Source organism: Haemaphysalis longicornis, unplaced genomic scaffold (genome assembly GCF_048455015.1).
Source record: "Haemaphysalis longicornis isolate Haplotype H1 unplaced genomic scaffold, Haemaphysalis longicornis Haplotype H1 scaffold_8, whole genome shotgun sequence".
Taxonomy (NCBI): Eukaryota; Metazoa; Arthropoda; class Arachnida; order Ixodida; family Ixodidae; genus Haemaphysalis; species Haemaphysalis longicornis.
Genome location: NW_027526445.1, coordinates 102,382,822 through 102,407,804, shown reverse-complemented (window position 1 = coordinate 102,407,804; position 24,983 = coordinate 102,382,822). Strand labels below are relative to the sequence as shown.

The following is a 24,983-nucleotide window of genomic DNA, read 5'->3' as shown; positions in this document are numbered from 1 at the left end:
CAACCCAACAAAGCACAAAATGCAACTGGAATGCAGCATTTATTAAAAGAAACCAGCACGTTAATAAAAGAAAGATGACGTTCTCCTGTTGGTTCTTGGCTTCACTTTTTTCTCGTGCGTGCGCTCAGGAAAGCTATGTGGCGGCACGGCGCCTTTCTTCAACTGCGGTTTCAAAAGCTACAGACTATGTAATTATAAACAACCCACTCAATTCGCACGAAAAACACACCATCAATAACGAGAGAACGATCTAAACCTACGGATATTGCTCCAGAAGAAGTCAGTTTTCGTGAAGTGACTACTACAAACCCCATTGTGTTGCCTACACCTTTTCCAATGCGGAGCATAGTTATCCAAACCTTTCGGGCTTTTTTATCTCTAGGAAAGGTATGAACGCTGGCTTTACCCTGCACTGAGCGATTTCTCTACTGCGGTACACTGCACATTCGATTGCTTTTTGGTTTTCCGTTCTCAATCCTCACGTTTCAGAACGCTCCGGCTGCCTTCGCCCAGGACGCCGATCATCTACAAACAGCTTCGGAAAAAATGCGCGCGGTGGCGCCACCGTTGCTGGAAAGTGCGAATAGGTATCTCTGTCGGCAAGCAAGCACTCCCTCCACCCCTCCCCTCGTGGGGGCATAAGGAGTTACAAGCCAGCCGAGTACGGTAGTAGGCGAGCAACCAAGATGGGACACTTGATGTGACTGCCCCTATGTATGTGTACGTTAACAAACAAAAATATAAACGGTCACACACGGAGACTTGCATAATATTCCTGAGTCCTATGATCATGTTGATATTACCGTCCTCCTCATAACCATTGGCAGCCTATTTGTATCCGCTGTGTATGACTAGCCAGCAAGTCCCGTCTCAAAAAAAGACCACCCAATGCTAGACGTATATCCCCTCCCATCAATGTGATGCTAAGCACAATACTGTCAACGTTCCTGAGTACTACCGAGCATCGCCATATTTTTCCGTCTGGTCACCTAGCGGACGGTAATTGGAGCGCAATCGGACTCCCACTCATCATGCGTCGATTCCCTAGACAAGTCTAGCAACACGCATCGCCGCAGTGATTGCGGTGTGGCCTCGCCAAAGCCATCTGCCCACTCCGCTTCTAATGCATTTAGGGAGGCTCGATGCCGGAGCCCACGGGTGAAAACTCGTTGTTTTGTCTAATTGGTTTAGGCCTTATTGGGGTTGAAGGCGCGTTGCATATCAGCTCCCTGGCGGGCTACGCCAGCAGCTGGCAGCCTACAACAACGAGTTCAACCTAATGTGTGCCGACCAAGCATAATTGGTTTTAATACGGACGCACATCATTGGACTAAGACGCTGAGAAGTTGGATGCGCCCGTGAATGGTGCTGCACTGACCGCCACATGCAAAGGCCGGAAGTGCGTACGCCACCGCTAAGCGCACAGTTTTTGCACAAACAGCGCTACCTTGTTATTGTACCTGCGACCCACACGAAACGAATAATGTTTTGACAAATTTCTCTTCATTAAGACGTACGCACGTACAGTCCTTGTCGTAATTTTCTAGACAAACATAAATGTTTCTTGGCCACAAAAAATTTAAAGCAAAAGATTAACGTCTACCACAAGCGTATCATGTTATTACAGTGAAAAAGAAACGTGTTTTCTCCTGTTTTTTCTGGCATTTTAAATTGTAGCCTCGCTTGAGAGGCATACGCTGGTAATTTGAATTTTTTGCGGGCTATGCCCCATTTGGCATGGCCTAGAAACTTTTGACTGATTGTACATAACTTTGCATCGCCATCATGACCTTCTCCTCTCTTACAAGACGCTAGGGGTATTTATTTGCGGTTTCGATCATCAGCGCCATTCCCATAGCCAGTGGCGGTGCATCAGCGTACTGGTGAGAGGCGCGAGGTGACCGACGGCTGTCTGCTCATCCGCCACGCTGTTTCTGAAGACAGGTCGGGGTGCGTTACTTATGGGACGTGCAACCGGAGAAGTGGCCAGTGAATCCCCTCACCAGTTCTCTTCATAACGAGTGCGTCATGAGACACCGCTGTCCAAATTGACAAAAATTACTTCCACTGTAGTTGTTGCCCTCTCAAAGCAGCGAATTTCTCTTCCATGAGGTGTGATTCGAAGAGAAGTCCTTTTAGGGATTGTGTGTGTATGGGGACATAATATATCTCACTTCATTATTTTCGAGGCTGTGACCCCTACTTTAAAAAAAGTGTTTACTAATACGAAAATCTCGTGTTTAATTAGTTGACAAAATTCATCCTCAGCGGCGTTAACCCGTACCGAAATTCGCGTGACCACTACGGTGGCAACTGCAGACAGGAGGTTTGCCAGCCGTACATAAAAGTCAAATAATTAGTACCAAAGTAATCATTACTTAGTTATTGAGACTATGGGTTAGTAAGATAAGAATACGGAGTATTAAAATTAATTAAAACGGCTTAAGTTGCAAAAAGATGGGTTATTGCGGGCTTGCTTCAGTTGGGATGGATAAATATAAGTTACGAGGGTTTAAGCTCAATAAACGTGCATTAGGATGGAGTAAGATGTATTAGGACGGATTGAGAACCGTAAAATAGCGTGATTGCTCCATCGAAGGGTGGTCGTGTATATAACACGTAAGCATCGTCAGACAGCGCCCAGAGGTTTTGTCCGGGAACTGTTTAATTACACGTAGGGAGAAATTGCAGATGATGCGTTCTGTAATCTCACAGCCTTACCCATACCAGTGGTCGCTCACCTTGCCCCGGAGGTTGCGGCACTCCTTCATAACCTGGCTGACGGCGAGGGCAGCCGCCACCGAGCACTCGGCGATAAGATTGTGGCCGCAGGCATGGCCAATCTCGGGGAGGGCGTCGTACTCGCACAGGAAGGCAACCGTTGGACCTGTGCAGATTGGTGGAAACGCGTAAAGAGGCACGTGTGCGACACGGAGTGGCACGCGTGGCTTTGTAGATACAGCTTGACCGGCACGAGTTGCTTATCTGCGTGAGAAGCAGTGACCCGAAGCTTAAGAGCACGATGCACTTTGCCATCATTCATCATGGAAAGTAACAGCGCAATGAGCCACGAGACACACAAGAAATGCACCAGTCGGGCGCTCACTCGCAACTAGTATCTTATTGGAAGGGAACACTAATTTATAGCCGACACGTACAACCTGGTGTGGTGAAGACTGAAGTGGTGATCTGGTGTCGGCTATAAATTTCTGTTCCTTTCCAATAAAATACTAGTTGCGAGTCAGCGCCCGTCTTGTGATTTTTTTTCTGTTTCCCTCGTCGTTTATTGCGCTGTTACTTTCCATCATGAATACGTACCAACTCGCCCAACTTTAGGTTTCTCCATCCTTGCTTACAAAGACTAAATGACAGGAGCTTTTCCCCGTGCTCCTGCTGAGGACGCTTCTTGCTCGACGTTGCGCATGCCTTGTGGTATATCTGAATGTTCGCTCTTACGCAAGGGAAAACGCAGCACTGAGACACTGTGATGAATATAAAACCATCCAAAATGACAACGTTTTGCGCTTAACTGCGCTGTCAAGAATCACAACACACTGTGTATTGTCTTCTGTGCTCAGACACCCACCCCTACTCAAAGACACACAAATTGTCCCCCTCCACCACGTCTCGACACACACGCTATAGGGCGTGTGGACATTGTTCTACAGCATCTTTGTGCATGTTTTTACGGGTGTATGATTAGTAGTTATATTGCGCTTTCTACATCACATTGCAGGAAACAGAATAATCGCTACTGGCTCTGGCGAGCATAGTCGGCATTGCACGTATTCTTTACGCCGTTACAATAGTGAAGAGCAAGTCAGCTATCATTGATGGGGGCTGCGGTTGCGTCGTGATGTCCAGGGAATACATTGTATGCTACGTTGAATCTCTTTTCTTAGCGTCAACTGGTGCATAAAGAACCTTCGTGTGGAATGCGTGCAACCGCACAGCTCTAAAGCAGTCTTGAATGGTTTCCCTGGCCTTACCGACAGCGCCTTACAAGGAGAGGTTATCACGCAAGAAATCACACCACGCTACCAGGTAACATGGGTATCTTTTAAAGAGAACCAATATACCGCTTCCCGTCGGCATCTGTAGTTTTGGATATCTCTGTACCTGCCTGTGGCCTTTGCCATTTGTATTTTGTCACAGTAGCGTTTTACGGTATCATTGGACCTTCATATCGTTCAAAGAGTGCAGTACGCTTCTTAGTGGCACCACCATCTCATTGTATCTCTGCGCTGTCTTTCTGTGCACAGACTTCGACATTAGTATCTCTCTTTTTTTGTAGGCTCACCTTTGAATGACATCCGTATCTTTTAAGAGAGCGCTGACTGCTTGTCCCTGACATTCTTATCTTTATCGTTATATACTCAGACCTGGAGTGCTGGCTCGTCCGTTACAAAACCGTCAAGCTGCGGGCACCAATTCACGGCGTGTGACCTGAACAGAGGACGTTAGCTCTGTCGTCGGGTGGTCACATACATGCCTCGGACGTAACGCGTGCGCATACCGGCGTACAGGGCCTGTGCAATAGTTATACCGGCGCATAGGTGCGGTCGGAGCCAATGGTGTTTGTAATACCGTATCTTAGCCACGGCGCACACGCTATTAGGCAAGCGGGAATTATCGTGCTTTCGCAATAATATCATACCCGAGTGCCTGGTAAGCTACGTTTGACTCGTTCGACTGCAATAGGAAGGCGCTTTGAGACAGCACAATCCCTCCCTCATCGCAAAAACGTTCTGGCCATCTTCGTTAACTATTCGACCGAAATCTTCCCACGAATGAAACCGGCCTTCGTCCAGCAGTGAGCAAAAATTACCATTTTTTCTTAAAGAAAGTGTACAGCACCGCCACCGCTTTGCCACATCAAAACTGCGTGGAAATGGGGTCAAAATTATAGCTAAAGAGCGTCAAATATTCGTTGAAATTCCGTCCAAGCGATTGTAAAGCATTCAAACACACAAATCTTAATTAAGCGAAGAAGGAAGTCATACGACGATTTTCGCGACCAAGAACCGCATGTACGAACGATCTAAATGTATTAGCATACGGGGTGTATGAGGTAAAGGTATACTATTGTACTCCTTCATGATCGATGCGTGTATTTTCTTATCTGGAACACTTGCTTTTCCGCGATTTTATAGTAAGCGTTTTTACACAATGGATTCCCTGTTCCAGCAACGCGCCTGTGTCCAGATGTCTTATCAGAGCTTCTCGTTCAGCCAACGGATGTCTGGGTAAATCCATTAATTTTCTTACAGAACCCCACTAAATATTGGCCGAGTGATACTAAACCGCAAATATTGACAAAGTTGGTGCGGGAGGTGTTGGCCTCACGTACACCCACACACTTTCAAAGCGAAAGCTTTCTTAGTTGGACCGATGGCGTCCTTTCAACAAAAAAAAAAAAATAATGCAATTCCCCATAGAGCGGTTCTTCGAACACAAACCTCCCACAAGATCTCCGGACGCCCGTCGTGTGCGTCAAACTGGTCTCTCTTTGCGTCAAACCGATTACTTGAAAATCGCTAAAAAACAGCACTTGTAGATAAGGCGATGCACGTATCCATAATAAAGCAGCACTACAATAGTATACCTTTATCTCTTAAATCACTAATTTGTATATTGCCGCGAACCATGTAAATTTTTATTTCTCATTCAAGACAACTGCGTCGTCCTTGGCTTCGTGACAATATTTAAATGGTTCGTACAAGCGTTAGCGTAGTGCGCGAAATATTGTCGCATGGGCTCGTTCTGAGTTTGCCGTTGGAGTGTCTGGAGGTTTAACAGTCGCTTGCACGTACTTCCAGCGAAGGTTGAACGCACATTTGACGAACGTTTGATGTTCGCAAGCTTTTTCGCTTCTCCCAGCTTCCTTTAGGTGGGTATGATAAAGTGTTTCAATGATAGCAGTTCCGAAATAATTTGGCTTAGGAGAAAGCATGGACACTTATCTGTCGAAAGGTTTGCCTAAGCAGAGTGATAACCATGGAGGTCAAAGCTTGCTTCCTTTATTGAAACTTGTTTTCTAATAAACAAAAAAGTGTAGACGGCAAAGCAATGGGACATATTCCCCGTACCTGCGGAATCATGTCACCACGCGCTCTATACGGATTCGCTGATGCCGTTGGAAGTAAGCACAATGTGCATAATTCTGCAAGAAAGAACCCACTCTTAAAATGACAGGTATGAATGTCATCGCGAGCAAAACAAGGAGGGAGGGTTTAACTACTAATTCATTCCGTCCCACAACGTTTACAAATCACTTCAGTGTCCCTTTAAGGGCGGACCCCTGACTACCCCCTGTCATAAGCGTGCGCACTTCTGGCAAACAGCGTGCTGGCACAAGTTCCAGCCGGAGGTATGTAAGGGTTTAGTATTCGCCATCCTTCCAAACCGGTTTTTTAAAAACAATTGTGCAATCAATCAGCTCCTTTTCAGGCCGCTGCCCCTTGGCGGGCGTCTCTGGGCTGAGCCGGTTGTCAGCGTAACCGAGGGAACGATGGCCTGGACCGACGAGTGAAACAAGAAGCGAACGATGAAAGAAAGCAGTGGAGGAGAGGGTCGCGAAATTGATTGATTGATTGATTGATTGATTAATTAATTTATTTATTTATTTATTTATTTATTTATTTATTTATTGATATATTGATTGATTTATTGATTGAACGCGCCGACAAAACGCAGGCGATGAGGCGCGCCGTAGTCGAGGGATGCGGATTGATTTTGACCACCTAGGGATCTTCAACGTGCGCCGAAATCTCGTACACACGGGCGTTTTTGCTTTTCGCCTCCATCAGAAAAGCGGCCGCCGCGGCCGGGAATCGAACCCGCGCCCTCGTGCTCAGCAGCACAACGCCTTAGCCACTGAGCCACCGCGGCGGGTTCGCGAAATTGGGAGGTGAGGGCGGTTCGCCGTGGCGGTGCCAGCCAGCGCTCTCCGAAGGGTGCGGTAGGGGTTGGGAAGGGGCAGTACGCTGCCCCACACGAAGCGCTCGACGGCGCGTTCGCTGTCGAGCACCTCGTGCGTTCGTTGTGCCACGGCCGCTCGATGGAAACTAGGTCTAGTTTCCATCGAGCGGCCGTGGTTGTGCGTACGCTTAAGACGCAGTTCGCGGTCTCTTCTTGAGCGCAATCCACGCCGCCCACGCATAGGCTCATGGTAGCTGCCGTCTAATTCGATCCCGGAATAGGGAGGGGTGCTGTGAGAAGGGCCACAGGCCTTAACTCTCTTTTATTTATATCATAAAATAAAGTTTGACTCTTCCGCCTCCTCTAGAGAACCCACGAGTGAATGCTGCCGCAGCGCAATGCTGCTCCGCCCAAATATAGCATCAGGAGTACAGTAATCGCCAGCCAATTTTTGCTTGAAATGTGCCCTTCCGACCTGACAGTATTATGTCACACTTTTTTAAGCTCTCTAACAAGATCATGTATGCGTGGAATTAAAAAAAAAAAGAGCGAAGAGAAATCTAATCCCCTCTTATGAGTTGCGAATGCGAAAGCATTACGCAACCTGGAAGACAAAAACAAGATAGTGTTTTTTAAAACTGATTTTCCCCGGTATAAATGATAATAGCTTTATCGAAAATCCTGAGCAAAATGTCGCGATGTTGAGTAAAACATTCAAGCATTGGGACCCCACAGCCCTTTCCAGTGAACTTTTAACCATGTCATCGAATCTTTCGTGCGCAATCGGCGAACGCTGGCCTAATCCACCGCCAAGAAAGTTGACCGGGCGTTTGCAGCGAGACGACTAGCTCCATTTGATTCGATCTTTTGAATGCTAATGTGCAGGTCACACATTGACAGCTATGGTTTTTTTAGTGCTGGCCCGCATTACGAACTTCGCCTCCGTATTACTGCATTATACCGGGAAATTTGAAAGTTTCCAAAACCTCTTTCTTTTTGTACACGAAAAATTTTACCATCTCTTACTAAAGAAAGTTGGGAGAATCGCGAAAGGTCACTGACATCAAAATGCGTCTGGTGTGCGCCAGACCCATTGATAACATTTGCCCAATTTTCGCTGAAAGTAGGTTTAATCGATTGAGAAACTTTCAGACCCAAATTGTAAACAAAAAAAAAAGATACCGCAAGACTACATTCCGCGCCTCACGCGAACGCACTCCCGAACGTTCCAAATTTATACCGTTACGAGGTTGATAAGATCAAGGTATGCTATTGTATTCCTTCTCCATGGTTGCCTTATCAAGAACCGTCCCTTTTTGACGATTTCTGAGTAACCGTTGTCACAAAACGGTAGCCCGGTTTCCGACACGCAACGTGTGTCCCGATATCTTATCAGAGCTTTTCGGTAGGCCAATCGTCGTATGGCAGGAAAATGTCTTAGTTTCTTTTTACAGGACGCCATAGTTCCCACTGAGACAGTTTCCGCTTTAAAAAAGGAAAAAAAAAACCTTTTTTCGTGGCTCTAATGCAGCCCACGGTATTACGAAAAGCTAGTTCGTTCAGATATAAAAAAAAGTTCTATATTTGGTATTCAAGGCTCATTTAATACATACAGGATACAGTCGAGTCCGCTTATAACGAACACACCGTAAAATTGAAATCAGTTCATTATATCCGCTTTTCGCTATATCTGGACACAAATTCGACCTATACAAATGGTAATAGGAAACAAAGTTTTGTTCGTTATAGCCGTTATTTCGTTAAAACCGTGTTCGCTATAAGTGGTTCTATACTGTATCTGGCAGGGCACGGCTAACACAGCCGTACGTGAACTCTTGGCGCTAAAACGAAACGGGAACGCTTCCTTCTCGTGAGCGGAGCGCAACCAATACGGGATTCATTTTGCGCAGTAAATCCGCACCCCGCGGTCACTGCTACCGGCAATCGAAGCCTGGGACACATGTGGGCCGGACTTACAGGCTCCCGCTTGTAAGCATGTCGGCTGTTTCCAGCGTGCAACGACGGGCGAGTGCCTTAACTGCGGTGCAAGCGTCAAAATCTGAAGTGACGTTTCTGTGGAACTTGGGGCAATTGATAGTTAAAGAGATCAGCATATATGAGTAGTAAAAATAAATGACTTGTGTACGTCGGTCACGCGAACGCGACGTAAACGGATAATAAAGAGAAAAACGAAGAGAGCAACACAAACACGAAATATGCCTGTAAATAGGGACAGCCAATAGTTGTTCCGGTCGGGACACCCAATGCACTAACCATATGAGGCTTCCATGTTTGTTTTCGTTACAAAGAAAAAACATTGTGAAATTTTAGTTGTTATTTAATGAGTCCAGACTACGTTTCACTAAGCACAGATCACTCCTGTAAAATAAAAGAAATAAATTGTAGAACCGAATTGTTCAAGTATGCTTTTTCCCCATAACTATTAGCGAATGGAATACGCTACCCAAAAATGTATTAACAATTATATCTAATGATGTATTTTCGTGTTCTTTGCAGTGTATCTTCGTTGAACATGCCGGGTTTTGGCTTGTCATTGTGCATTACGTGATATTTCAGTTTTGCCTGTATTTTGAACGAATTTCTACTTTCTTCCCTCCACCCCACCCCACCCCCACCCCCCACTGTAATGCCCTGAATATGCGCTGTGGGTACTATGTTAAATAAATAAATAAATGAACTACGGCGTCACTTCACAGTCCTTGTATTTTTATTTTTATGCATTTTTCAGAGGTTTGACTCATTTTTCTTATTCTGTTGTTCTGCTCCTCCCTTTTCCTCCTTTCATGATAAAGCATTCTTCTTTTAATTGGGGTAGCCGGGTGCGTGAGTCCTTCCCGAGTGTTCTCTCACGCTTTGCTGGTCAGCGCCCCCCCGTTGCTTGTGGGGTGTCACTCCCTCGATGCTGTATGGAACGATTGTTAAAGGGGGTTCGACGCTGAATTCCTGTGACCTCGTCAGAGTCTCTATCACCGACAGCCACTATGTAGGGTTCAGGCTGAGCACTCACAGCTCAATCATCAGTCTTACGGAATCGGAGAAATATTCCTTAGGACGCTTTGCATGCACGTCACGAGGGCGAGTAGCTATGTACCTCCAAATGCCGTGCAGGGCCAGAACCATCATATGACGCCTCGTAATCACTGTCAATGGGTGCAAAACGGATCCCGTGTACACAGAATTTTTTTTTAAAGGTCCGCTGAAGCACGTCCAAGAAAATAACAAAAATCGTCCCAAACTCTCGGCACACGTGTACAACTGTCTTCTTACACGGGTAGCAGTCAACAACCCATGGGAGGTACATACCCTTCTCTGTTTTCCTACGTTTCACTGGTAGTACACCCTTGTGAATTGTAAGGAAAAAAATGAAGGAGGCTCACACTAACGCGTAAGACATGGAGATAGCGAAGCTGTGCGCAACGTTCACGACCATCACCACGGTTTAGGTCCACGATAGCAGCCAATTTGCTTCTTCGCTGCCTGAACGACCTTTACTCCGTCATTGTTACTAAAAGTGCGAACTTTCCTCATTTTTTTTGGAACTGATAATCATTGGACATCACCTTGTAGGGGCGTACGCTATGGCGTGTCTTTCTCGCTCCGGGCAAGTGTTGCCAGGATTAGGGCGAACGCTGGAAAGTTTTTTTTTTCTTTTTGCCAATCTTGGCCATTCTCTCAAGTGGGTGTGCTTGGCTTGCAAACATGCGTCGATTGCGTGGGGCGGTTGCAGCTAGGCACGCACTCACAAACGCTGGGCATTTTCTTGTTTTTTTTTTTTTTTTTTACTGCGGGGCGGTCACCGCAATCTAGGGCAATCTCCCTAAGTGGGTATGCCTGGCTTGACAAACGTGCGCACGCGACGCATGCCGATTGTCGCGAGGAGTACACGCACGAGCGCTAAGCATTTACTTGGTTTTGTTAACTGCCCGACTATCGCCTCTAGGCCTGCGCTCACGTGCGCGTGCTCGATAATTTCTTGGCATTTTTAACTGTGGACACTAACATTTACGATTTGCTAAGCAGCTTCGCCCTGAAACAGTTGTCAACCCATGGCGGTACCTTTAAATCTTTGCAGTACATTCTGTCCTGGCCCCGCATGGTAAACGGATCTGCTCAACGGAACTTGCAATACATTTCCAGAAAGCTACTGACACAATCCTTTTCGCGTCACTGTAGACAGGCATTCGAGCGTGGAGCGGGCACTTGGTAACTTGGTGGGCTGGACTACTTTCCTAAAAGAACCTGTAAGTGCTCCAAAAATTGCGGATCTTCCACTAAATCCCGCAAGACGAAGCATAGCGAGGTTCTATGTAAGCACTAAAGGACACGCAGCCACGGATTGCATTACGTTGGAAATTAGTTATTTAAATATTCTGTCGTCGCTTTCCACTGTAGTAGTAGTAGTAGTAGTAGTATTCATCGTCATATCCATCTATATCGCTGTCTTCCTCACGCATGACCGGCGGGCCCGGATCATTTTGTCTGCAGGCTTTCACATTTCTCCCAACGACGAACGTGTCAGCACGCGCTAGAACCGGCGGCAACCGGCTGCGCAAACTGGGCGTCTGTAGCGCGAGCTGTCGTGTGCCCCGCCCCCCTTGAGGTGTGGACGCACGGGAACTGTTTTCTTGGTATTTTGGAGCGCCACACGCAAGCGTGAACGCCGCCAGGCGCTCCTTGTAAGGCACGTGCTCACGAGCGCGGTAACATTAAAAATAACTGAGTCGGGGCTTTCTGATGACGCCGGCAGCATTACGGCCAGCAACAATAGCTGCCCTACTATACAGAAACATGCAGCAGTAACTACAAAATCAGGGAGCGCGTTAGAAAACGTTTAGTGCCCAACATTGCGTTTAAACAGCCGCTTTCTGCTGGCAAGGTTTTGGCTAGCAGTTTTACTGTTATTGTGTTTGATTTGATGGCGCAATTGGTTTTTCAAAGTGTAACAATAAAGAAAACAATCACTGGAAGCTTGCGCCCACGCGCAAGACTTGAATGGTGTAACTGTTGTAGGTGATCAATCACGGGCACAAAGGCGGGTTTTGCTGTGTTGTGATGCCGTGGTTTAAGTCGGCGACATGGCATTAAAATGATTTTATGTTGAGCAATGTCATAGTTAGCTCGTCATTTCGGTCAGCCTTTTTCGTAAGCCTCTCGGCAACGCGCTACTCAACGTCTCGAGCCAATTCCGCGCACGCCGAGCCTCTCGGAAGCGCGGCCTCTTCCTCGGCATTGCGAACTATCTGAGGCCGGGCCATTTGTAGTATATGATCACCTCCAGCAGCTGCGACATTCAAGTCTCGGCACTTCTAGGGTATTGAGCGCATGCGGACGGCGATACGAGGGCGAACGAGCGAAGGGCGTACGTTATGTCGTGCCTTTCTCGTTCGAGCCAGTGTTGCCACGATACGGCAAACCCTGGAGTTTTTTTTTTTATTGCTAATGTTGGCCAATCTCCGTACGTGGGTATACTTGCCTTGCCAAACGTGCACTCGAGGCACGCGGCGAGCGCAGGAGATTCTTTTTTTTTTTTGCCAATATTTGCAAATCACCATGAATGGGTATGCTTAGCACGATGCACACGCGCACGAGCGCCCGCAATTGTCTTTGTATATTGAACTGCGGACAGCGCACACAAACGGCTTTCTCAAGGGTTTTGCCGTAAAATAAAACCTTTGTGGCCCCGAAGGAGAGTTCGGGGTACTGGACCTGACGGGCCCAGATTCGAGGCCCAGCGGCGTCTAGCCATTTTTGCCATTTTATGACTACGAAAACGTTTTTTAAGATGCCTTTTGCTCGTTGTTTACGTTTATAATGTTTTGGTATCCCGTAGGTCGCTTTAGGTTCGGGGCGTACCCTATGACCATGTTTAGTGTTTTGCATCGTGCGAGGTGACATCACACCTCACCTGGGGAGCACTGGGCAGCGAAGTGTTTGAAATACCTTTAAAGCCTGCACTACCCCCCTCCCCCCCCCCCCCCCCTCCGCCGCCCCCATTCCTACTGCAATGCGCTTTACTTACACCATTGCGTTTAAAGCACTGATACTTGCAGGAAATTGATCAAAATAATTCGTTCCAGTTATTATCGAGAACGTCAACATAGGCTACCATGAGAAACACGGGTCGAAATGCTGGATTCCCGAAGACATACAACGCAAGCTCACAGTATATCTAGTTCCAAATAACGAACACCCGTAGTCAAGGCGTTCACAGACACACACGCCAGTAGCTCCAAGGCCAGATACATTGACGCGGCCGAGTATGCCAGCTGCAACGGTTTCGCCGCCGCTATAGTCGACGCCGACGGAAACACAGGCCTGGCAGCCAGCACGAATTGCACACAAGCCAAAGCGGCCGAGGAGATAGCCATCGCCCTGGCCATCGCAGACCGGGACTGCCAGACCGTGCTGGGCGACTCCAGACAGGCTGTAAGGACCTTTGCCAAGGGCAGAATCGCCCTGTCGGCCGTTCGCATACTACAAAAAGTGAAAGGAAAGGAGAACATACGGATCGAGCGGTATCCGGAGCACACGGGCAAGGCATCGGAGAGAAATGAAAACTGCAATGAAACGGCACATGCCAGGGCGTGAGGACTAACCGACCGCGCCCACGGCGCCCGTCGGCTATGGTTCAGTGCAATGGAATGTCCAAGGCCCTCCGTCTAACCTGCAGGCTTCTCCCGCCGCCATGCACGGGGCAAAGCAGGTAGCAGGCCGTTGATTTCAGACAACTACAAACCGCCACGCTGCCGAGCCCAGCACTACTCCAAAGAATGTACCCCGAGTGACACCCTTACGACTAGCTCAAGGCATGCCTCAAGACGAAGGCCGCCGGTGTACAATTGATGTGGGACTGCATCAAGCAACCAGATGAAGCTTAACCAGGACGCATACAGCCGCGACTACGAGCATCAACGAAGAACAACAATGACCCGTTCCCGTAGGCAATCGAGGCCCTGTCCAGGCATTAATGCGGTAAGCCGGAAACGGCAAGCGGGGATCTGCGCCGCAAGCCCGCCGGGAGTACGACGTAGGCCCTGTCTACGCGCGAGAATACGCACTGCAGGAATCAATAAAGATTTCCCAATAAATCCAATTCCACTTATGAGCTCTTTGGGAATCGCTGCTTAGGGGGGGGAGGAGGAGGGGGGGTGATAATAAGGCTAAAGGAAATGTCCCACCTAACTACCGTGCTGAAGATATTTTGTTTTTCGTGTCTCGTTTCCCTTTTTTAACGCTTCCCGGATACATCGGCCGCTCCTCGCGTGAGGGTCACGTCGTAGAAAAAACGCTCGTCTCTTGCGCGAAAATACGGGAAAAAGCGAAAAAAAAGAAAACGCATGGAATACCCATTGGTGACTTGGGAGAATTGCGTCACCTGTTATTTTGGTGACAACGCTCGTAGCTGGTGTATGCTGCCTGTCCTGGCCTCGACTTAGTGTCACCTGCTCTCTCTTCCTCGACAATTAATTCTTGTGCCAAGGGACAAGTCAAGGTATGCGGAAACTCGCGCTGAGCCCGGCCAGGTTTTCTCGTGCGTCTTCGCAGCAGAACGTGGAACGGTGTTACGTGGGAATACACTGGAAAATAGTGCCATGAGGGGACCGCCGTGGGAAGCGGTCGTCTCCGACAAGGCTATAGACGGCCAGCTCGCGCCGCGCAAAACGCGAACCAAAAACAAGACTATCCTTGATTCGATACCGGTCTGATTGTACCTGTCATTCTCTTCTGTTTATGCTCTCAATACATGCGCGATGGAAATTGGAATTGCAAACGAATAGCCGAAGTAAATCTTTTTTCTGCCGAACACCGTTTCGCGCGCAGTCTTGCGCAGTGGGTACCGTATAAACCGGATTATAGGTCGAGTGGGAATATAGGTCGACCCCCTACCCTGAGGTGGCAAAAGTTCACAAAAAAAAATAATTCGGCACAGAAGCTCAATCACAATGTCTATACTTATTTTCGACGCCCGTCCGTCACTGCCACTCACTATGCCTGCCGAAGTCACTCGCCTGAGCTCTCAGAGTCGTCCAAGGATGACTGCTTCGCAGTCATCTTCCATGCCATCAGGCGCGTTGCTGATGAAGCACTTCCTGAACGTTCGTGAAACCATGTCGTCGGGCAGCGACTGCCAAGAGGAGGACACCCAACTTGACACGGTCGCAACCGGCCCGTATAGGTCTTTTTGTTGTCGCCGGCTATCCACTCATTGTACAGTTCGCGGAGCCGGTCCGCGCATGGCCTCCGGAGCGATCGGGAGCGAAGTTCCCGGACGAAGTCCGCCACTTTGTTCTCCAACTCGGGGTGGACCGCTTGTCGTCCACGGAACGATCAGTTTCGGGGGTTGCACGCACACAGCTTAGCTTTCTAGCTCCGCCAGTACCGCACACTTTTCTCCGAAACGCCTAACTGGCGTTGCGCCGCTATATTTGCATTCTGCTCGGTGACTCAATCGCCGCCAGCTTACGCCGCGGTGAACTGGCATCAACTGCCGCCACTCATCTCGGAACAGAGACGTACAGAAATGTACGCACGCACGCACAATAAACGAGTAAAAAACGAAAAACTAGAGAAAAGCGAAATCAAATAAAAGCCTGATAGTGCGAGAGAGCAGTCCGACACGAATGGCAATGGCGACGGACTGCGCTTGCACATTGTTGCCAGACAACGATTTACATTCTGCCAATGACCGCTATATAAGACGAGGGGTGACTTTTGTGCGGATTTTTTTGGAAAAAAACTCGACCTATATTCCGGTTTATACGGTATATGTGCGTTGCTGCCAGAAATTGTTAAATTCGTTGAAAGTAACCCACCAAAATTGTGACAGCTACTGCTATTTAAAATAAAGATGTGCGGACACACTCCGAGAAGGAGTGCGCAAGGATAAATTGTCGTCGGTCTCAAATTACTCGAAGGAAACCGGTAATTTACCCAAAATATCCGAACGAAGTATTGGAAACAATTTTGTTTAGGCAGCGAAATGTTTTGCGCTCACTTCACCGCATTTTCTGCTGCCGCTGCACATTTATATATAAAAAAACAAATTTCTCATTCATATACTGAGAGATAACCCGTTTATAGATGGCTACAGGCGCTTACTGCATTCCATTATTTCTATTCATTAGTTGCCCGTAGCCGTAGACTCCATGGACGAATCGAGCGTAGGGGGCTTATGAGGCGTCTTCCCCATCTACTTCTTCGCGCTGTCAGCCACAGTGAGCAAGAAAACCATCTCCTCCAAAAACCACCTGAGGATTTTGCGTCGAATCCTAGGAATCCTATCTGCAAAGCGCGCCAACTCTCTCTGGGGGTCCCTTTCTGCCCAGGCATGCGCAACTCCTATGAAAGGCCTCCATTCTTGGGGGTGTTTTGCTAGTGCACGTACCGTGACGCGACGGAGAGCCGCTGCTCAGAACAAACTAAGGATTTTGGCGGGCGAAACCGCGGCCCTGGTTGCTTCAGGGCCGCTGCCGGCAACCACTGCGTTAACGGCTTCGGACTTCGTCACCGCCTCCCCAACTCACCATACGTGGGAATGTAGGAATCATGGTATGTCGTATGTGGGAATCGTGTTTACGTGGGAATCCCGTGGTATGTGGGATCATGTTCCCGGCGGGTTTTTTTTTTTTTAGTTCATATGTTCTTGATTGAACAGTTTGCCGTAGTTTGGATCGAAGGTGGGGCACTCTTTCCCGTAACAGGTTGGTATCGCGACGTTATTTTTGCTCATGAACACAGCCCGGGACAAAGACTACGAGCCCCGCAGGATGGGTGCTGGCTGGGCTGGGCTGTTGCGCCCTCTTAAGCCTACCTTCCGGCTGCCTAGATCCCGAAAGCTTTGGACGGTCGGCAATTAGCTGGACGGGGTGCGCTTACCACGGACTTTCCTCTTAAGTTCCAAGCGCCGAAATCTCGTTGTACCATTTCACATGATGCTAATTTACCAGCGAATTCATTGTTGCGGTGCAGTACGAGCGGCCGAGCACTACATTACCAGAGCCTAAAAAACATGTCGTTTTCTAACACGAGCAGAAACGCAGCAGCGAATTCGCCGGTAAATTCACGCACCATGTAGAACGGGTTTTCTGTAGAAATGTATTTTTTTTTTCCAGTGACACTTCCGCTGCGATGGTCAAAAGATAATGTTTTTGCATTCTGTGACCAAAGTGTACATTTTGACGCATTTTGTGATTGGTTTTGGTGCGATTACCTGCAGTACGATACGGTTGACACGCTGCCCCTAAGCAATACATGTATTCGCATAAAGCACACCGGCGTTGTGTTTTTCCCTAACCGTCGCATATTTGCAAAAAAAAAAAAAAGATACTTGGGTAAAAAAGCGGCATTAAAATAAATAGTCCCACCAAACGCTGTGTGTTTTGTTAATTATAAAGGAATAACCTACGCTGCAAGCAAGTATCTGTTAGTTTCAGAAGGATATAGTTCGTTATTTCTCTGTTTTTTTTTTCTTCGCCGTTCGCTAAGAGTATATTGTATATTTGTTCTACATTTCAATACTTCTTCAAGTGTTACTGCTTATTATGTTGACAACACAGAAAATTAAGAGCATTGATAGCAGTTTTGCGACAAGACTGCGACGTTTGACTGTTTTTTTTGTATGAATACATATACTATTTTTTTTACCGTTGACATTACGAAGGCGTTCACAATTTCTCCCCGCACGTGTAACGTAAACTGGTAATCAGTTAGTAGGTATGCATTTATTGAACAGATATTTAATCCCTTAAAAAAATATGTTGAGGCGGTCGAAGTGTTGTTTGTTTAGTTTCTACGACGGACGACGGTTCGCAAAATGACAGGAATCCGGCCACTTAATTTTATCCTCTCCAGTTTTTTTTTTTTGTGATTTCTTTATTTTCTGCGAGTGACGACAGTTTGGGGATACGAATATGAATACAGAAACTGGAGGAAGATTTGTTTTCTTTAATTAAACTTGCTATGCTTTGTCCTCCTCTTTTTTTGTGGGCGAAGCCCCTAAGGGTCTCGGGCTGTCGGTGTCTCATGTCGTCATCGTAACCGTCGTCTCACGTAGTCACGGTACTAAATCATAGGGACACTCGTTTTCGCCTCGCGCTAGAACGTAACGCGTACGTAAGCTGTTTGAAGTCCACAGTAGAGATTCACCGTAATGGCTTGCAGCAGCATTATCAGCTCACTGCTGCAACAAATGCATTTAAAATTTCAGACCAGACTTTCGTTGTGTTCACGCGCCCGGTGCCTAAAACTGCGCCAGAGCAAGTTCTGTTCTTTTTGTGCTTGCTTTAATTTCGTATGCGGGAGCTGTTTTGCATCATTTCATGGGGGTATTCTTTTTTCTCACGCGCCTGGAGCCTTTCCGCGGCTTCTCGAACGCGCCATTTTAAGTGCACAGCACTTTATGGGCTCGCCTTGTCGCCGTAGTTCGCTAATGGTCGATAAGACTGCCGGAATCAGGCGGTGAGCAGCGAGATAACAGTCCCAAGTAGAGCCTGATGAACTGTCGTTAGGGGGTCACGCTGAGGCTTCGAAGACCACGCGGTTTTAACAGTCATTACCGTACGAACTTCGTGAAACGCTGGCGCTTATCATACATCTCCTAGTTGTTTTGCGCAAAAAGAATTGCAGGTATATTTCAGGCAAAATCTTTGTATATAACTGGCAGTTAGTTAGGAACGCTTATTGGGTTGGTTTCACCTGTAGGAAGCGAAAAAAGCTACCGCGCAAGCAAAAATTAGCAGTGGCTTAGCTCGGCTATGCCAGGCTATACGTAGCGTGCCTTAAAATTCAGCTGCTTATCCTTAGCTTTCCTGATTGCCTAGGATTAGCTTGATTATCATGCTTACTGCTGCTTCAATGACACACACACACGGTATACGCATTATGTGACTCATGTACTCCGGTGCAGAGTCACTAATCGCCCGGGCCAGTGCTAAGCTGGTTCCACAGGCGCAGGCCGGTGTTGTTGCGACGCACGAGTCATCGGTTCTACACAAGGCGACCCCTCAGATGATCATTAAGTGGACAGGGCCACCACGTGCGGAACGGAGGTCGGCGAAGATGCTGGACGAGTGGGGTGTGTTTCGACCGGCGCACGCCGGTGTTGCTGCGACGCACGAGCCATCGGTTCCACACCCGGCCACCCCTCGCATGGTGATCAAGTGGACCATGTGCCGCGCTTGCGCAGCACGGGTCTTCAGGAGCCACGCGGAGCTACTCAATCTCGGTCGGTGTAGCTCACGCTACAAAAATGGCGCGTTCGGATTGACGCAGAAAGGCTCCTGCCGCGCAAGAAAAAAATTACGGTTTCGAAATTGCGCAAAACAGCTGCAGCATACGAAATTAAAGCAGGCACAAAAACAACCCAACTCCCGCTGGCGCAGTTTTACGCAGGGGGTGCGCGAGCACGGGAAAGGCGGGGAATTTCAAATGGAATAGGTGGAAGCCGTGCGCTGATAACGGCGCTGCAGCCCCTTTATGGCGAATCACTGCTCTGCACTTCGGACAGCTTTCACTTTGAGTGGAACGGCTTTAATTTTTTTTTTGGGCGGCTGGAGCGTTTGGGAGTCATATCAAACGCGCCTCTTTTTTTTTTTTTTTTTTTTGCGCGGCCGCTTTTTTTTTTTTTTCACCATCGTAAAAACAAATCCAACGAGCGTTCCTAACTAAATGAACGTGGGGGCTGCCGTTTATATAAACAGATTTTGCATGAAATGTACCTGCAGTTTTCTCTGCTCTAAACAACGCGGAGATGTATGAGAAGCGCCAGCAGTTCACGAGATTCGAACTGTTATGACTGTTAAAACCGCGTGGTTTTCGAAGGCTCAGCGTGACCCCCAGAAAAATGTGCCTCAGAGCCTACTTGAGTGCGTTGTCCCACGGCGCCGCCTGATTCCGGCAGTCGCGTCGACCGTTAGCGAGGTACGACGACACGGTGAGCCCATAAAACACACTGAACTTAAAAAAACACCGGCAAACCCGTTTGCGCCTCTCGCGGAAACGCTTCCTAACGCGTACTAAGAAACACCGGGACACTCGTTGCGCCTCGCGCTAGAACGTTTCCTGCTTCAAAGAAACAAAACTTTTCGAGCAAAGATGTGTACCTCACCCCGCAATGGTTTCATTTCTATTGGAAAAAACGCTAACGCGCCACGAACACTTAACGACAGCGTGCTTCGCTCCTCCCAGGTTTCACGTTAGTAGAGACCGCCCATGATAATTTTTTTACAATAACCCATACAGTTATATTATTCTAACTAAATTTCAGCTTAACGTTGCCACAACGTATTTTACGAACTATATGGCCTGGGCCTGCCAATATAATCCAGGAAAAATGTGACATAAGAAAACTTGTTCAGCTGGTCGCTTCATGCTTACAAAAACTAAAAGGGGGCGCGATTTTAAAAGACTAAGACGAAGAACGAAGCAGACACAAAAAACGAAAACAGGGTGGTGTGTGCGTTCTTTGTGTCTAATTTGTCTTCGTCTATTTTGAGCCCCCTTTTCTTCTTTGCAGTAAGCATAATCCCGAAATAAAAGCCAAATTGAAGAAAACGAGGGAGGTCTAGGAGGTGTCCCTGGCCGGCTGCCCTTACCTCGAATCTCAGCGGGAGATCGTCCCGAGGCCACGGGCGGTGGCCTCGACCCATGGGATCACGGAATAAAGAACACCACACAGAGCAGAGAGGCTGAACAGCTTCACCCTCCCTTTAACCGTGTCTTGTAGTACATTATAAAAGTATTTCCTCCAGCCACTCCTCCTCCCCCCCCCCCTTTCCGGGATAAGTGTGTTCGCGTTGTGGTTCTCGGAAATGACTGCTTATACAGATTACGAAACACGTTACGATACAGATTACGAAACAGGCTACAACAAGCACTCTAATACATCTTTTGTTTCGCGAAATATTTGCGGCTCAATCGCCTTCCAACAAGCTTAGCTGGACAAAACCCTTTGCACGTTGTGATATCTTCACGCACGCAGTGCTGTCGATTTCTTTGTGCTGGTAGGCACATATGCATGGTTGTGTATAAAACGTAAGCCGACCATACGGGTGTGTATGCATAACCTAATTCCCATATACTTCCATACATACGTGTGTGTGCCAAACACACTTACGAAGTACTCGCGACCCGTATCCTTTCTCACTCTTCAAATGAAGGTATACCTTGCAGGTTCTGAGCAAAAGCAGCGCATTCAACCGGTAGATACTTCCGCCGTCGAAGAGCAACATTTGCCGGGCAACTTGTAAGAAGGCGATATCTCCCCCTACTTTGCGTCGGCAACAAAGACGTTCTTCCGCTCGACACGCCGTCACTATTCCGACAGGCACCATAGCGGCCGCAAAACATGCCGACACCAACGAGTGTTCCGAGCACATCAAGAGCAATAGCAGCGGTTTCTGCGCTAAAACGTAACACCCCCCCCCCCCCCCCCGTTAAAGGGCGCTTCACTGGAGTCACGAAACATCTGTGCTTTCCGCCACCCCCCCCCCCCCCACTCGCATTTACTGCGCATTTGCACATGGTATTCTTTTTTTCTTTTCGGACGGGTTCGGAAATAAGTTTATGTCGAGCCATGACGCCACTGCCAGGATGAGAAAACCATTGCATGCATTGATTTTTGAGTACACACTATGTTGTGCTCAAGAATTCAAATCTACTCTGTTAAGAAGTACAGCGCCCTAATGAGCCGCAGTTGCATTAAAGCAGTGAAGACGAATATACGTACCGATTTTAAAGTAAGCACTATATTAAAATGAAAGAATTCAAACCACTGTTTAAATTGGGAAGTAGGGTGGTTTTAAAGACAGATATTGTATTCTAGCAGTGAAGGCGGACAAACCCAATTAAAAAAATAACTCCCAGTGATTATGGTTCCTCCGCCCACTAGCTCGAAAACAAAAACGGCGAACTCAACCCATCAAACCCCCCAACCCCTTTCTGCCCGAACATCGCGCTTATTTTAAATACTTCATATATACAGACAAGCTGCGTCTAATCTCATGGCAGCAGTCAGAATTCACTCGGGGAAGTACTCACGGCAGTTACGATAAAACCTAACCTAGCTGGCATAAATTTTCCTGGATATTATTACGTCCCGACGTAACCTAACATAACATAACATCACCAAATAGCGTAACCTAACAGAACGCGTCATATCATACTGAAATCCAGCCCATCTGCAACAAACCTAATCTAACCCAGCCCAACGGCAGAGAACACAACCTATATTAAACGTAATTAACACATTCTAGAAGTCCTATGCGTCGAACACGTAATAGGTTAAGAACGAGAGTAAAAAACGTACTAACAAAATCACGATGGCCGAAAAATTCTGCAAGCTAAAAAAAAACATTGCATTTGCGGATTTCAACGTGAGCCTTCACATTTAAAACAAACTACTACACCAAAGAGCTACGGGAACAGCTGCAAGGACGGCTTTTTAAGAAATATTTATCCCATAGAATCTATGGGTGGCGTGCTTAGCCAGTGAGACGACTGCCGTGAGAAATATCTGACGGTAATTCTCATGGTTTCGGGATAATAGACGCTACCTATAAAAAAAAGAAGCACACCCCACCTTCCGTTCCTCCTGGAGCGTCAAACACGGCCTTGAACGCGGTGGGGAGCAGGTACTTCCGCTGGACCTTAAAATCGTGGTGTTCCAGGAACTCCGTGAGCTTCGCGTGCGCGGACTCTTCCTTGAGCGCCAGCTCCGGCCGGTCCCACAGGTATTTCGCCAGCGTCCAAAACTCCACCGATCGACCCTCGATCACCTTGTTGATGGTCTCAGCAATGTGTCCCTCCATGTCCGAGCTCAGCGTATGCTCAGAGCGATCACGGCACAAGGGCTCACTTACAGCGCCAAGTCTTCCGTCGGGGTAATTACCTTCAACTGCGTCGTCTGCTGTGACAGCAGGCGTTGTTGAAAGCAGACGACAGCGAGTCACGCCGAGTACGCTTATGCGGAAGGGAGGCGGCGGCCGAGTAGTTCGGCGTCTTGTGAAACGGCGCGGCGGCGTCCCTGGCCGATGCGGGAGCTCTGTGTCGTCGGCCAAGGAAAACTTGATTGCTCTCGATCAAAGGTTATCTCACGCCTCGCCGGCAGTAGAACAGTCGGAAGGAGCCATGGCCTTGCGCTTGATACGTCGCTGGGGCGGCAAGTGGGTCACGTAAGGCTCGTTCTGTCGTCTTCGTTGGCAGTCGGGCGCGAGCGCGCTACACTGGAAGGGGGTGGCGGGCGGCGCGAGCGACGGAAACACGTCGTACAGCGCTTAGCTAGTCGACGACGAAGAAGAAGCGGCGTGGAGGCGCTTATCGTGGGAAAGTCATTCATTGCGGGGGGCATACGTACGAGCGCGCGGGACCACTCGTCGCGAAGCCTGGCTCCGGCACGCGCCGGGACAGCGCGAGGAAATTTTTTTTTTTTTCTCTCTCGCAAGGGAGCGAGTGTGGAGGAGAATTGTACTTGTGCCAGCTGCGCGGTTTCGCTCGTCCTGCTATCGCCGAAAGAGAAAGTGGGACGTAACGAACTGTGTTCTCTTATTTTTACACTGCACAAAAAAAAAAAAAAAAGAAACGATGTAAGTAGGGCACGTGAAACTCCACTGTTGTGACCGTAATAGGCACGGCGCGAGCGAGCTTTGTTCTGAAGCAACTTTTTTTAGGAGCTGTTTTTAGGTTTCCGCGGCGCTGTGGTCGCTTCGCCTATTCGCGGTGCATTTTGTCGTTGTGTAGGCGGCGTAGTATCTTCTACTCTTTATAGAACACATGTTGTAAAAAAGGTGAATGACCTGGAACGCAATGGCACTCCTATGTGATGCAGAAGTTTGATTCGGCATGTCCGCACCCGCCTAAAAGATCAATGACTAGGTAACCTAGAAAATAACCTTCAGCATAAACCCAGCTAAAAGCTGCTGAACCCCGACCATTTACGAAAATGACCTGTGTAATTGAACTGGAAAAGCACTTTACACTAAAAAACAATTCCCCGGTCCACCCTCCCTACCAAATAAAGAAGAAAAAAACGCTGCTGCAGCTTGAGCCCTGGTCGTTCGCTAGAAAGCCCAGGACGTAACCGTTCGGCCACAGTGGCCACAACGCGTCCGGTTTTCGGCAGTTGTTAAAAAAATATCAGGGCGCCTAGCCAAACAAGTGATTGAAGGTCGGTGCGCACGCGGTTTGCCTGGCTTTTTACTCATCGGGAAACAGAATGCCGCGGTATGGTAGGGCTCGGTTAAATATAAATACTGTGATACGTGTCATAATATGCCAGGAAATCCAGAAAACTAGATTTATATACACGCGAAGGGTAGTGGTTATCGGGCGGAATGGTAATGGTATGAAGAGTCGGTGAGAGGGATTTTGTAAGTGGTATGGAAAAATGATGTTTCGCTATAGATTCTTAAATCCCCATCGAGGCCTGCGCTTTTGCAGGTGTTCGACTATTCACAAGAAAAAAATTAGCAGTGGCTTAGCTCGGCTATGCCAGGATATACGTAGCGTAAGCTAAGGTTCAGCTCGCTAATTTTAAGGTTTCCTGGTTGTCTAGGATTAGCTGATTATCATTATTACGGCTGTTAAAAGGGTGTCCTTTCCAATCCAGTCCAGTCCAATCCAAGCCAATCCAATCCAATCCAATCCAATCCAATCCAATCCAATTCAATCCAATCCAGTCAAAGCGGCGGCGGCTGCGACCGCCAGCTGTGCGCTGTGAGACGTCCTGCTACTCCCGCATGCACAGCACGGCTCTCCAGGAGCCACGCGAAACTGGTCAACCTCAGCCAGTGTAGCTTACGATACAAAACAAAACTAAAACGCAACAAGATCTACAAAAAATGCTCAGGGCCCTTAGGTCTGCTGAACAGACTCGGGTAAAACTGTAATTAATACCTTCTTTTGTGCTATGTTGTATTGGTGTCTCTTTCCTCGCTTTCACTTCGCCTTTTTGTAATAATTACTCGACCGTATTGCTTTATTATACTAACGCCCAATGACGTTCACGACTCATGCGGCACGCATAGTTGTCGAATTTTTAGGTTCAC

The 24,983-nt window shown here is 47.9% G+C and overlaps 1 protein-coding gene across 1 annotated transcript in view; it reads right to left on the bottom strand.

The window, feature by feature from the left end:
* Nucleotides 1-23,340, bottom strand: part of LOC144150264 (xaa-Arg dipeptidase-like) — a 41,922-nt gene extending 18,582 nt beyond the window's left edge. The window contains exons 1-2 of the mRNA XM_077682124.1: nucleotides 22,520-23,340; nucleotides 2,742-2,887 (exon numbers count right to left, since the gene is read on the bottom strand). Coding sequence (XP_077538250.1) covers nucleotides 2,742-2,887; nucleotides 22,520-22,748 — 375 coding nt within the window. The 5' untranslated portion in view covers nucleotides 22,749-23,340. The remainder of the gene's footprint in view (nucleotides 1-2,741; nucleotides 2,888-22,519) is intronic.
* Between the last annotated feature and the right edge of the window lie 1,643 nt (nucleotides 23,341-24,983).